The sequence below is a fragment of the Brugia malayi genome (assembly GCF_000002995.4).
Source record: "Brugia malayi strain FR3 genome assembly, contig: Bm_v4_Chr4_scaffold_001, whole genome shotgun sequence".
In the NCBI taxonomy this organism is placed as follows: domain Eukaryota; kingdom Metazoa; phylum Nematoda; class Chromadorea; order Rhabditida; family Onchocercidae; genus Brugia; species Brugia malayi.
The window spans coordinates 12,050,053-12,063,593 of NW_025062478.1; the positions used below are offsets into that span (position 1 = coordinate 12,050,053).

Consider the following 13,541-nt stretch of genomic DNA (forward strand, 5'->3'; position numbering starts at 1 on the left):
TTAGTGCTTACTGCATTTTAATAATATCTCAGATTGGTTTCTTAAATGAAATCAAAATTATCAATGATGATAAATTTGAGATAAATTTCTTGTTTTTAATTAGGATTAATTAATTTACTGATGCAATAAGTCTTTTATAAAATTTTTAGAGTTTAAAAATTGAAAATTTCTGCATAAATTTTGATAAGACTTAATTTTATTTCCTTGTGTTTATCATTTCTGAGAATGTATTTCATTCCTTATTTAAGTTAAATTTTCTTAATATTATTATATAATTATTTTATTTTTGGGCATTTTATATGAAAAGTATGAATAGTCAAAATGCATTGATTAATTTCAATATAATATATAGGAATAAATTTGGAAGAATTTATAATTTCCAATTTCGATTAATACAATTCCGATTAAATTGGATTCAACTATTAGTCATATTTTTCAATTAATTTTGTTTTAATTTTAATTTAAAATTTTGTTTCTCTTTCTCTTTTCATATCATCCAATCTAAAATTGTTTCTACCAATTAATTAATTAATTACTCAAACTTAATATACTGTAATTATTTTTGCTGTGTTATGTAAAAATGAATAAATTCAACTTTTCAGAAATCATTAGGTGGTGAGCATAATGTTGTGGTTGATAATAGCAGCATAGTAATGTCTAATGTTCGAGGACATATTGTTAATTTACATACAAAATTATATATTGGTGATATACCATCCGGTATTTCCGGTTCTCTAAGGTTTTTTTTTATTTATTTATTTTTTCTCATCTTTTGTGATATAAAATAAAAACTTTCGTTTTTATTTTTAACACCAATTTAGAATATTTTCATGTAATTTTCAAATAATTATTTTCGTTTTTTATTTTAATTATATTTGTCATTTTGTATAATTGTTTTTTGATAAATTAATTTTTTTTTTAGGCTTAAAAATATTTCCGGTTTTCATGGATGTATCTCTTCATTCCGAATTGGTAATGAATATTTAGATATTTTAAAAGATGCAATAGAAAGTTTTGGTATTGTTAAAGGATGTCATGGTATGTAAGGCATAATTATATTTTCAAAATTCTATTTTATTATTGATTTTTTTTTTAAGAAAAAGTCGGTTACAGTTAAAATTTTTTATTTAAATGAAATTATCCTAAATTTTCTATTACTTTCTCTGTTGAAATTTCTTCATTTAATTGTTTGCGCAATTTAATTAAAATTACCATTTCCAAATTTAAAAAAAAATTTTCTTATTAACTTCACATTTTTGCATCATTTTTTTTTTTTTTGATAAAACTTTTGATAGACTTAGAGAAAAGATTGAAATTTTGATTGAAATTATAATAGGACCATATACTCGATGCTCACCTAAAGTATGCTTAAATCGTGGAAAATGTATTCAAAAATGGAATTCCACAAAATGTGATTGTTCAATGACAACTTATGCTGGCGAAAGATGTGATAACTGTTCGTTTCACTCTTTCTCTCTCTCTCTCTCTTTTTTTTTAAATCTTTTTAAATTTTATATTGAAATTTTAAATTTGTTAACTAATCACTTTTATTAACTCTTCTTTTTTTACTACTTTTTTTTTTTTGATTAAATCAATCATTTTTACTATTTTTTTGTTCGTTTAAAAAAATTTAAATTTATTAACTAAATTGATTTCAAAAATTTAAAATTGCATTTTTTTGTTTCTTTATTTGAAAGAATAATATTTAGTTTATTTACAGTTGGTACAACTTATATATTTGACTCATCATTATCAGCAATTTATTATGAATATCCAAAATCAATTCAACCATCAACAAATCGAGATGAAATGGCAATTGGATTTCGTACTCGACAAGCTAATGCTGTACTATTAAGTGTACAATGTAATGTTGACGGCGACTTTCTTACTGTTTTTTTGGTACTAAAATTTTTGGTATTAAAATTTAATCAGTAATATTTGTTAATTCATTAGATTTTTTTTTTTTAATTCATTTCATAAAATATTTCAATTTTTTTGTTCTTTTTTTTCTTTTTTTTTTTTTGGAATTTTGGTTTTTGAGGTTGAAATTTGATGTTTACAAGTTGAAAAAATAATATTTATATTATTTATTTGATAGATTTTTCATTGATATGATCAATTATAAAGAAGAAATAATATATTCTTTGTAGTTGAAATAATTTTCAAAGTTTTTGAAAAAAAAAAAAAGCGATATTACAGAAAAATGCTCATTTGCATATTCGTTACAATCTTGGATCTCGTGATCATGATGTTGGCTTATCAAGTGCTTTACTAAATGATGATAAGCATCATGCTGTTATCATTTATCGACAAGAAGCTAACTTAACTTTATACATCGATAATCGTGAACCAATTTATTACTCTCCTCTTGGTATTAGATTACTTTTCATCTAATTTAATCCAAGTATTTTCCAAAAAAAAAAAAATAATTTATTCATTTCACTTAGTGAATTTATTTATTTACTTATTTTTTTTTTTTAGAATTCAATTAAATAAATTTAACCAACCAATGAAGTAAGCACATCGTAAATTAATTATGAATTAAAAATATATATATATGTCAGAGAGAAAATAAAAAAAAAAAAAAAATAAAATATCTTTAATATCGCTTAAATAAATGGAATATCTATGATAGAATTTAACTATAAATATAACATTTTTTGTTTGTTTGTTTATTTGTTTGTTTTTTTCTTGAAAATATCAGGTGGTGATATGGAACTTGTGACATTAAATATGCAATGGAGAATAGCAATTGGTGCATCATTTAATTTATTACATCGTACAAAACGACGTAAACGTGAACAAATCTATGATAGCTATAAAGGTTTTATCACAGGTGTCAATTTCAATGGTTTAATGATATTGGATATGCTAGCACAAGGTTTGTTTATCATTTTATTATCATTTACACTTTTTCCTTTTTTTATTTTTATTTGTTATTTATTTTTATTTTATACTTAAATAATCTTTCCATGCATAATTATTTTTTTTAGTTGTATTATTAGGTTGACAAATTTGAACTTTAATGTCATATTGTAGCAGAAAGTTTCTTTTTCAATACTTAAAAAATTAATAAAAATACTTAAATTTGTTTTTGATTAAATGAGTTATTTAATGAATTCTCATATAAATATTTACTCATTTGTAATATAATAATTGTTTAATTTATTGAAATTTTATTTGTTTTATTAGTAAATTATTTTATTTTATAAACAATAATTATAAGTAATTGTAATTTATTCAAAAAAAGAAGAAAGAAAATTATTGAATATTTTGATAATTTTTTCTTAAAAAAAAAAAAAAAAAAAAACAGATGATTATTTCTAGAATTTTTAGAATTAATTAATCAAATTTTAGATTGAATTTTTTTTTTTTTAAATTTCAAAATTTTCTTATGCATATATAATTGACAAATAAAAGAGAAATTTGTTGTTGTTTTTCTTTTTTATGTTGTAAAATAAATGAGCAATCGCTTATTTAATTCGTTCTTTTCACTTTTTTTTTTCTATTCGCTTTTTTTTTAAATTAAAATAATTATATTATATTGAATAAGAAGGAGAGAGAGAGAGAGAGAGAGGGAGAGGGAGAGGGAATAAAATGAAATATAAAAAAAAAAAAGAAAAAAAACCGATAAGTTAGGTAGTTTATATTCATATTTTATTCTGAAGTATTAGATGAATGAATGGATGGATGGATGGATGGATGAGATGAGAGATATATGTGTGAATTGGTTAGAGAGGTCAATTGGATAAGCTTAAAGCTAAGTGGAAAATGTGAAGTGAAAAGGGATGTTTGAAATGATGTTAAAATGAAATGAAAGAGAGAGAGAGAGAGAGAGGGAGAGGAGAGGGAGAGGGAGAGGGAGAGAGAGGGAGAGGGAGAGGAGAGAGTCCTCGTAGACAGAGAGGCAGTCATCATTTCCTCAAGGATTTTTCAATAAAATGGAAATTACTGGTCATCGGTAGCTTATATAACATTTGGCTGTCTTTTCAATGCATTTTCAATAATCAAAGTTTGGCAATGATTTATGACAAATTTGAATTTTAGTTTAGTAATGATTTTTGATAAATTTGAATTTTAGTTTAGTAATGATTTTTGATAAATTTGAATTTTAGTTTAGTAATGATTTTTGATAAATTTGAATTTTTCTCATAATATATGCTTAATGATTAGTGATTTTATATATTTAATGATTTTTTCTACTTTAATTTTCTTTCCAAATTGATCATTTATATATTGTATTATCATTGATTACATTATTGATAATGAAGGAATGAATGAATTAATAAGTTTTAAAAATAAATTACATTTATTATTATTGATGTAATTCATTTCAATTTTTATTATATGACAAAATTACTTTAAAAAAATAAAATTAATTTTGTTTACTATTTTCTACTTTATAATTACAATTATTTCAATGCTTAATTTGTTTAATTTGCAATGGTATTGTATTATTGTTTGCATTTGTGAGAAATTTTATAATTATATAATTTTTTGTATTCACAAATTTAATTTATCTAAAATGTATTTACAACAAATTTTTCATAATTATTCAGTCAATAGTTTAGTATGAATCATTCAAAGTTTAGAATGTTTGTTGAACTATCGAAATTTAATTTTTTTTAGCGCCTAAAAAATAATTTTTTCTTTTTCATTTATAATTAATTAAGGTAATTGACACCTTAAATAACTTTCAGTACTCGTTGGAAGGAGAGATGGAAAATGAAATGCATAATAATGTGATCAGTTAAGCTTAAGCATTAACTTTTACTTACTTACTTACTTACTCACTTACTTACTTACTTACTTACTCCTTATGTATATGAATGAGTGAAAAGATTAGAAGATATTTAAGTAAGAAAAGATAGCGATAAAAGTAATCTTCATTAGACCGAAAATTGAATAGCCTAAATGATGCGTATAATATGATTCATTACATTATTAATAAACTTATTTACTAAATCTAAAACTCTAATTGTTACTTACTTCATATTTACTTACTTACTTCATATTTACTTACTTACTTTATATTTACTTACTTTTTCACTGTATATAAATCTTTCATCTATAATTGAAATTAAAGAAGGAAAAAAAAAATGATTTTCTTCTTTTCCATTAAATTTTTCTAATTTTTTTTTTTTTTTTTTTTGCCTAAAATTATTTATTTTCTATTTGTTTCTTTTTTTAATATGTAAATAATATCATCAAATATAGCACAGATACTATCAATGAAAATAATTTCTATTTGTGATGAATTAATTAATTAATTAATTAATGATTAATTAATATTGAAATTGTTCATTTAATTATGCAAAAAAAAAGAAGCATATTGGATTAAAAGGGAGAATAAGGGAGAGAGAGAGAGAGGGAGAGAGGGAAATAAAGGAAAAATAAAGTGAAAAATTAGAGAAAAATTTGAATTAAATAATAGTTTTTGCAACTTTTTGTGACAAATGAAATAGTTATTAAAATTAGAATTGCGCTTTTTTCCTCTTTTCAAGTATATAATTTTTCATTTATTACTGTTTTAGATAAGAATTAGACAAAAAAAAAATTGATGAAAATGAAAAAGAAAAATAGGAACGAAATTTTTCTTTTTTATTTTTCATTACAAATCAAAATTTAAACATAATTAAACAAGTATTTATGATTTTTAATAATTGAAATTGTGAAGTAATACTAAAAAAGCCTAATGAAAAATCAACAATGTTATTCGAGAATCTCTCATATCAATAAACTAATACTTTCTCTTACAAATTTACTTTATTATTTTCCCAAAAATTCTTTTGCAAATTATATTTTATTCATTTTTCTGTTTTTTTTTATATGTTACTTATTTTTGTTGTTTAATAATTGAAGTAAATATATAAATATTAAAAACTCTTTTTCACATAGTTTTCTTTTTAATTTTGAATTTTTGAAATATTCAAATTTTTAGTAAAATATGACCAAATATTTGCATAATTATTTTATCATAAATTAAATTAACAATTGTAAAATATCATGCGATATATATCTATATCACTGACAAGTTATGAACAAATTATAACAATAAAAAAAAATCATTGGAGATTTTTTGATAAGCATATGATGAGTGATAATGTTATCAGTTACAGAAATGTATTATGACTAAGTGATTATGATCATTCCTTTGATAATTTAACATCTACAAATGACTTTCTAATTTTACTTTCTAAATTCCTCTCTTTATTACTGTTTTTGATGCTCTTTATTTTAAATTTTTTTTTTTTTTTTTTTGTTTTGAGTTTTCAAATTCTAAAAAGCAATTTCTTTCTTTTTTTTTTCTTTTTGCTTTATTATTTTAAAGCTTTGGAATAGTCTAAGAATGTGAAAAGTGATTGGATCACTTTTATAATTTCAAATAAAAATTTCATATCTCTAAAGATGAGCTTATTTTTCAAGCATCTTATTACTAAACAACTCTCAATTGCTTTATTCCATGATGCATTTTAAAATGAAATGATAGTCAATATAAGTCTGATAATTGAGGCATTCATCTTTATAGGTTTTACCTTATTACATAGTTAAATGGTCCTCCTTCATTTCAATCTTTATTCCACTTTACTTTCCTTATTTTGATATTCCTTTTTCTACTCTCTCTCTCTCTCCCTCTCTCTCCCTCTCTCTCTCTCTCTCTATTCATATTTAAAAGGTTTGGAAAAAAAGTGGAATAGCCTAAAGCGAAAGCGTTAGGTTTATAAAAGCTTTTAGGCTATTCAATGATTACTCTATTCAAGAAAACAAAAGACTTGTATACTTCAGTTAGATTTAAGTTTAGCCAAATATAAGTTTAATTTAGTGAGGAAAAAAAAAAAAAAAAAAAAAAAAAAAGAAAAGAAAGAGGAAAAGAAAGAAAGAAAAGAAAGGAAAGCAATGCGTCTATTTCAAAGTTTTCTCATTTCTTTTAAATCATTTGAAAATTGAATTTATCTTATTACAGCCATTTGTATGCATTTCTTCCATTTATCTGATTTTCCAAGTACAAATTATACATTTTTAACATTTTTGTCCTTTTCTTCCTCCTTTTTCCTTCTACTTTTCCTCTCCCTTTTCCTCCTCCTTTTCCTCTCCCTTTTCCTCCTCCTTTCCTCTCCCTTTTCCTCCTCCTTTTCCTCTCCCTCTTCCTCCTCCTTTCCTCTCCTTTTCCTCCTCCTTTTCCTCTCCCTTTTCCTCTCCTTTTCCTCTCCTTTTCCTTTTTCCTTCTCCTTTTCTTTCCTTTCCTTCCTTTTCCTCTCCTTTTCCTTCTCTCCTCCTCCTTTTCCTTCTCCTTTTCCTCCTCCTTTTCCTCCTCCTTTTCCTCCTCCTTTTCCTCTCCCTTTTCCTTCTCCTCTTCCTCCTCCTTTCCTCTCCCTTTTCCTTCTCCCTTTTCCTCCTCCTTTCCTCTCCCTTTTCCTTCTCCTCTTCCTCCTCCTTTCCTCTCCCTTTTCCTTCTCCCTTTTCCTCCTCCTTTCCTCTCCCTTTTCCTTCTCCTCTTCCTCCTCCTTTTCCTTTCCCTTTTCCTCTCCCTTTTCCTTCTCCTCTTCCTTCTCCTTTTCCTCTCCCTTTTCCTCCTCCTTTCCTCTCCCTTTTCCTCCTCCTTTTCCTCTCCCTCTTCCTCCTCCTTTCCTCTCCCTTTTCCTTCTCCTCTTCCTCCTCCTTTTCCTTTCCCTTTTCCTCTCCCTTTTCCTTCTCCTCTTCCTTCTACTTTTCCTCTCCCTTTTCCTTCTCCTCTTCCTCCTCCTTTTCCTTTCCCTTTTCCTCTCCCTTTTCCTTCTCCTCTTCCTTCTACTTTTCCTCTCCCTTTTCCTCCTCCTTTTCCTCTCCCTTTTCCTTCTCCTCTTCCTCCTCCTTTCCTCTCCCTTTTCCTTCTCCCTTTTCCTCCTCCTTTCCTCTCCCTTTTCCTTCTCCTCTTCCTCCTCCTTTCCTCTCCCTTTTCCTTCTCCCTTTTCCTCCTCCTTTCCTCTCCCTTTTCCTTCTCCTCTTCCTCCTCCTTTTCCTCTTCCTTTTCCTCCTCCCTTTCCTCCTTCTTCTCTTCTTCATTTCATATTCATTTCCTTCCATTCAAATATTTACGCTGAATTTATTTTACTGAATCTAATTAATACTTATTTGTGTTTACTTCTATCAAAAACATATATCACATTTGTTTATACGATAGCAAAGATACATACAAACATTGAAATTGATTAAATTAAATTTACTTCATCCTATATTTAATTGCTAATTAATTCAAATATTTTTTTTTTTTTTTTTAGCTAATTCATTTTCAAAACAAATATAAAAATATCTTTTAGTTTTGTTTTATTTTTCATTCCATAATAATAAATAATATTTCATTCATCAATTCACTTTTACTTTACATAATTAATATAACAGCCAAAAAAAAAAAGAAAAACTTGAAGTGTAAATTTTAAATTCTAAATTTACTAAAAAAGAAATTAAAGATTTCAAGTTTAAGATTATTTAAAAAAAAAAAAAAAGGATGATAATGATGATCTCTTTTTCAATTTATTCATATAAAATACTTTTTTAAATTACTCAAAATTTAAGATGGCAAAAATAAATGAAACCATTAGAAAGAAGAAATGAAGCTTAAAATTACTAAAACAAAATGTTACTTAAATTGCTTTTATGAAGTACTATAAATCCTCTAGCTTATCCGAACTTCAAAACTAATTTTAATATTTGTAAGTAACTTCAAAGTTTTCAATAGGATAAAACCTGAAATGGAATCGTTGTTTTTTTTTAAATTATGTTCTACTAAATGTTAAATATTATTATTTCAAATTTATGAATTAATAAAAATATAAGCATCATAGATAGAAAAATAGCTGTGCTAATAACTAACAAAATTTATACTGAATAAATTTCAATATGAATTTGAGTTTTGTTTTTGTTTTTGTTTTTTGCTGATAGCTAAAGATTAATGAAGCAATTTTAATCGTTTTAAATGAAATGAAATTTTTAAATAATCTGTAAAATGAATTTAAATTTTTTGCTACATATAAATTCTTTTATTTGAAAAGAAAAATTTATAAAGATTATAAGTTTTTTTTTTTTTTTGATGAATGATTTAGATAATATATAAAATTTCAATTTTTTTTTTTTTTTTTTAATATTCAAATATTTTTATTGTTTATTTGTCTATTATTAGAAATATAAAAATTTAGAAAAAAAGAAATTATTTGAACGATAAACGTTAAAATTGCATAAAGAATTTTGCTTTTGCTAATATAATTATCAAAAATTGTTTCTTTCTTTCTTTTTTTTTCTTTTTTTTAATAAAGTAATTTCTCTTTTTTTTCACTCAATCATTTAGTTTTTTTTTTTTTTTTTTTTTTTTTTTTTCTTTTTTTTTTTTTAAAAAAAAATTTGATACATTTTTGAAATGAAACTTAAATTTAGTTAAATGTTAAAATTTAGTTATGTCAATAAACTTTTTGGAATAAAATGAAGGAAAAAAAAAAAGTGGAGAAGAAGAGAAACTATGAAAGTATTTTCTCTCTTTATGGCTTTTGCTTTTTTATAATCATCAAAAAGACATAAAGAGAGAGAGAGAGAGGGAGAGGGACAGAGAGAAAGGGAAAGAGGAGAGATTGAATAAAGACTTTTCTTGATGATTTGCATTTTTGTTGTCCTTATTGAAACTCTTGAATGAAATGATTGACATTTTAAAGGAGAAAAAGAAGAAATAACTCAACTTATATCCGTTTTATTCCATTCCATTTTCCCTTTTTTTTAATTTTTCTCTCTCTCTTTCCCCCTCTCTCTCTCTCTCTTTTTTCACATACTTTTTAAATAAATTTAACAAAAATAATTTTACAACTAAGAAATTTTTCCTAAAATTTGATAATCATTTTTTTTTTTTTTGAATTATTAGAAAAAAAAAATGCATTTGTTGAATGCATTTTTCATTTAAATATGATAAAATGATTGAATGAAAGTTAATTAATTTTTAAATTAATTAATTTTGATAGATTTAAATCTTTCAAATCTGAATAATAACAGTAATACAAATTTTAGCTTTCTCAAATCAATTTCATTAGCATTTATTTTTTTAAATATTTCTTGAGAAAAGAAAAAGAGAAGAAAAGGAAAAATTAAAAAAGCGATTTAAAATAAATCTTAATGAAAAAAAAAAAAAAAAAAAACTTGGTAATTTTAAAAGATTTTTAAATGTTAATAGAAAATTTTGCTTTTATTTCATTTACTGAAATAGCCGATAAATTCACTCTCCTAATCATTTCACTTTTTTATTTGTAATATATTCTAATTGTTAGCAAATTATTCTTTTTCTTCTTTTCTTTCTTTCTTTTTTTTTTTTTTTTTTAAATTTTAGAAATTGAAAAAGTTAGAAAATTTGATAATATTTCTTCTTTTAACATCTATAGAAAATGAAATGAAAAAAAAAAGTGTTAAAATTAGAAAATTTGATAATATTTTACATATTTAATTTTTTTTTCGTTTTTTTCTATTTGAAATAATAGCATACGGTATGAAATATTGGTTAATTTTTAATTTTAAAACTTTTATATTTTTATAAAAGTTTTTTGCATACACTGAAAAATTATTTTGTTAATAAAAGGCTAAATTTGTTGAAGTTGAAAAAAAATTTGATAAAATTTTAAATATATTTCATATTTTTTTTTTTTGTTAAACTGATAACATTGTTACAAATCAAATATAATTTGAAAATTAAACAAAAAGTAAAAGAAATTCAAAAATATAAATGCTCATTTTAATATTAGACAATAATTTAAGAACGAATTCATTTGTTTTTTTATTATTTATTCTCTCTTTTTTTTTTGAGTTAAAATATTGCTATTTAATCTGTCAATAAAACTCTAAAGAATGGCAAATATTTTGCGTTTTATAATTGAATGATATGAAATTAAATCTAAAAATAAAAAAAAAAAAAAAGAAAAATTAAATCTAAAAATAAAATTGCATAAAAATATAAAATATGTAAAAGAAATCTCAAATATTTGCTATGAAATATAGGTGCAAAATCATTCTAACATATATTTACTACTTTATGTTATTTTAAAAGGAATGAAAAAAAAAAAAAAATAAAATTAGAAGCAAAAAAGTAAATTCGTTTTTGCAATGGAAGAATTCCGTTTTTTTTTTTTTTTTTTTTTTTCTTTTCCGACAAAAATTTTGTTAACTAATTGAAAATTAAATTACCTTATAGAATAAATTACCCAATAAATTTTTTAAAATAAAATTGATATTTGAATTGAACAAAATAAGTTTAAATTATTATTTTTTTTTTTTTTTTGCTATATTTCTATGTTTTAATGAAACGTTGAATTTTTCAATTATTAAAATTTATTTTAAAAAATTATTTGTAATATTAAAATTTTACAATTGGTTATATTTTATGAAACGAAGAAAAAAAAAAGAAAAGAAAAGAAAAGTACACTAATCTTTTGTCTTCTTCAATTCAAATATCAATTTTTTTTTAGATTTATTTAAAAGTGTATAAATTTTTTTTTCTTTTTTAAGTTTACAAGTTTTAAATTAAAATTATATCATTTTGAAAGCGTTTCAGCAAATATAGATTGCTTTATTTTTAATTAAATTTTAGAAAATGTTATCAAATTATTAGTTTGTATGAAAATGAGAGAAAAATTTAATTAAATACTATCATCTTCTTTAGGAAATAGCAATGTTTGTCCACGCAATTTCTAGAATTATTATGTTAGCTAATTGAGTAAATAAAAAAAAAAAAAAGGAAAAGAAAATTTATTTTCTTGAAATTTATTTTTTTTTTTTTTTTTTTGCATTTCTCATCATTCATCTATTTGAGTAATTAAAAATTTTCACAATTTATATCTTATTTTAAGTTTAGACGTTATTTTAATATTATTTGCAAATGAGACTTAGAGGTAATATTTTAATTTGTTAATCTTTTATCTTTTCAATTTAAACAAATTTTCTATTTAAATAAAATGTTTAATTAACTAAATGATTTTATAATTATTTTTCTTTTCAATTCTTATCTTTAGTGAAATTTATCAGCTTATTTGATTGTTGCTTAAAATGATGTAAGTAATTTAAATTTCCAAATTAATTTCCCATTGAATTATTTTCAGGATCACAACACGTATATCGTATTGGTTCACCTCGTCTTGTTCATATGTCATCATATTCAGGTTCAACCGGAAGAAAGAATTCATTTATGAATAATGCTCCGGCAAAGGATACTGTTAATGACTGGATGGTTTGTTTTGTATCTTTTTTTTTTTTTTTTTTTAATTTAATTTTAGAAATTATGAATTCGCTCCTTTTGATTTATATGTGCAATTAGTACTGCATTCAGGCATTTCAATCAAAGAAATGCTTTGCAATATTTTATATAAAAATTTAATTAAATATGCTTTTACAAAATTTCATCCTAAAATAAAAAAAAAAAAAATTAGAATTTCGCTAAAACTAGAATTTTTTTTTTTACTAAAATTAGAATTTCGAATTTTCAGCAATAGCATATAATAAGAAAAGATTAATCTTAAAGCTGAAAATTCAACTGATACAGCTGCTATTTTCTTCTTCTTATATTCTAAAATTATTTTTTTTTTTCTAAAATTCTTTTTCTTCTATCCTAAAATTAAATAATTAAATAAACTTAATAAATCAAATAATAAAATTTCCTAACATTTTACCAATTATTTTATTTTATTTTTTTTTTTTTTTTTTTACTAAGCATAATTTTCTCATTAAGAACGATAATTTGTTGCTAAAATTTTTCCTTTATTTGAAATAAAATTCTTATTTTTTATGAATGTTTCTATGACTTTTCTATGATTATAAAAAATTTAAAAATTTATAGCTTAAATAGATGAATTTATTAATTAAGAAAAGCGCAATGGATATTTTTTCTGATAATTTTCAAACTTACACTTCTTTTTTTCTTTTTTTTTTTTATTGATAGAATTGAATTAAAATAATATATTAGCAACATTTATGAAATTATTTATGCATAGATAATATAATTTGAAATTAATCTAAAAGTTGGAATCGAGAATTCGAGAAAATAGCGAAAATATTTGATTTTGATGAATAAGTAGTGGTTGTATTGAATATATTTACACTTTCTATCAATTTACTATAATTTGTTTATTTTATATATTCCATTTCTATGCAAATACATTCATTCAATGAGTGTTACATTCCATTTCCGGTTCAAATCATGAATATAGCACTGCTTATGATAGCGTAAATTCTAACAATAAGCTAATTTGTTAGTTGTAGCATAGAATTAATTCACTGTTATATATTGCTCAGAGAATTCCCGCACATTACTTATTCCTGAAAGAGAATTATCGCATATCACTTATTCCTGAATAGAGAATTATTGCATATCACTTATTCCTGAATAGAGAATTATTGCATATCACTTATTCCTGAATAGAGAATTATTGCATATCACTTATTCCTGAATAGAGAATTATTGCATATCACTTATTCCTGAATAGAGAATTCCCCCATATTACTTATCCTTGGACAGAGAATTCACTTTTTTCTCAACAAAGAAT

The 13,541-nt window shown here is 22.8% G+C and overlaps 1 protein-coding gene across 2 annotated transcripts in view; it reads left to right on the forward strand.

Annotated features, from left to right (window-relative positions):
* Bma-nrx-1 (Thrombospondin N-terminal -like domain containing protein) overlaps positions 1-13,541 on the forward strand; it is a gene marked incomplete at both ends in the record, with an annotated part of 42,753 nt that overhangs the window by 13,338 nt on the left and 15,874 nt on the right. For both annotated transcript variants that reach the window (XM_043082511.1, XM_043082512.1), the window contains 7 exons: positions 603-739; positions 923-1,038; positions 1,337-1,456; positions 1,721-1,899; positions 2,200-2,371; positions 2,705-2,881; positions 12,102-12,229. In XM_043082511.1, the coding sequence (XP_042938445.1) occupies positions 603-739; positions 923-1,038; positions 1,337-1,456; positions 1,721-1,899; positions 2,200-2,371; positions 2,705-2,881; positions 12,102-12,229 (1,029 nt within the window). The remainder of the gene's footprint in view (positions 1-602; positions 740-922; positions 1,039-1,336; positions 1,457-1,720; positions 1,900-2,199; positions 2,372-2,704; positions 2,882-12,101; positions 12,230-13,541) is intronic.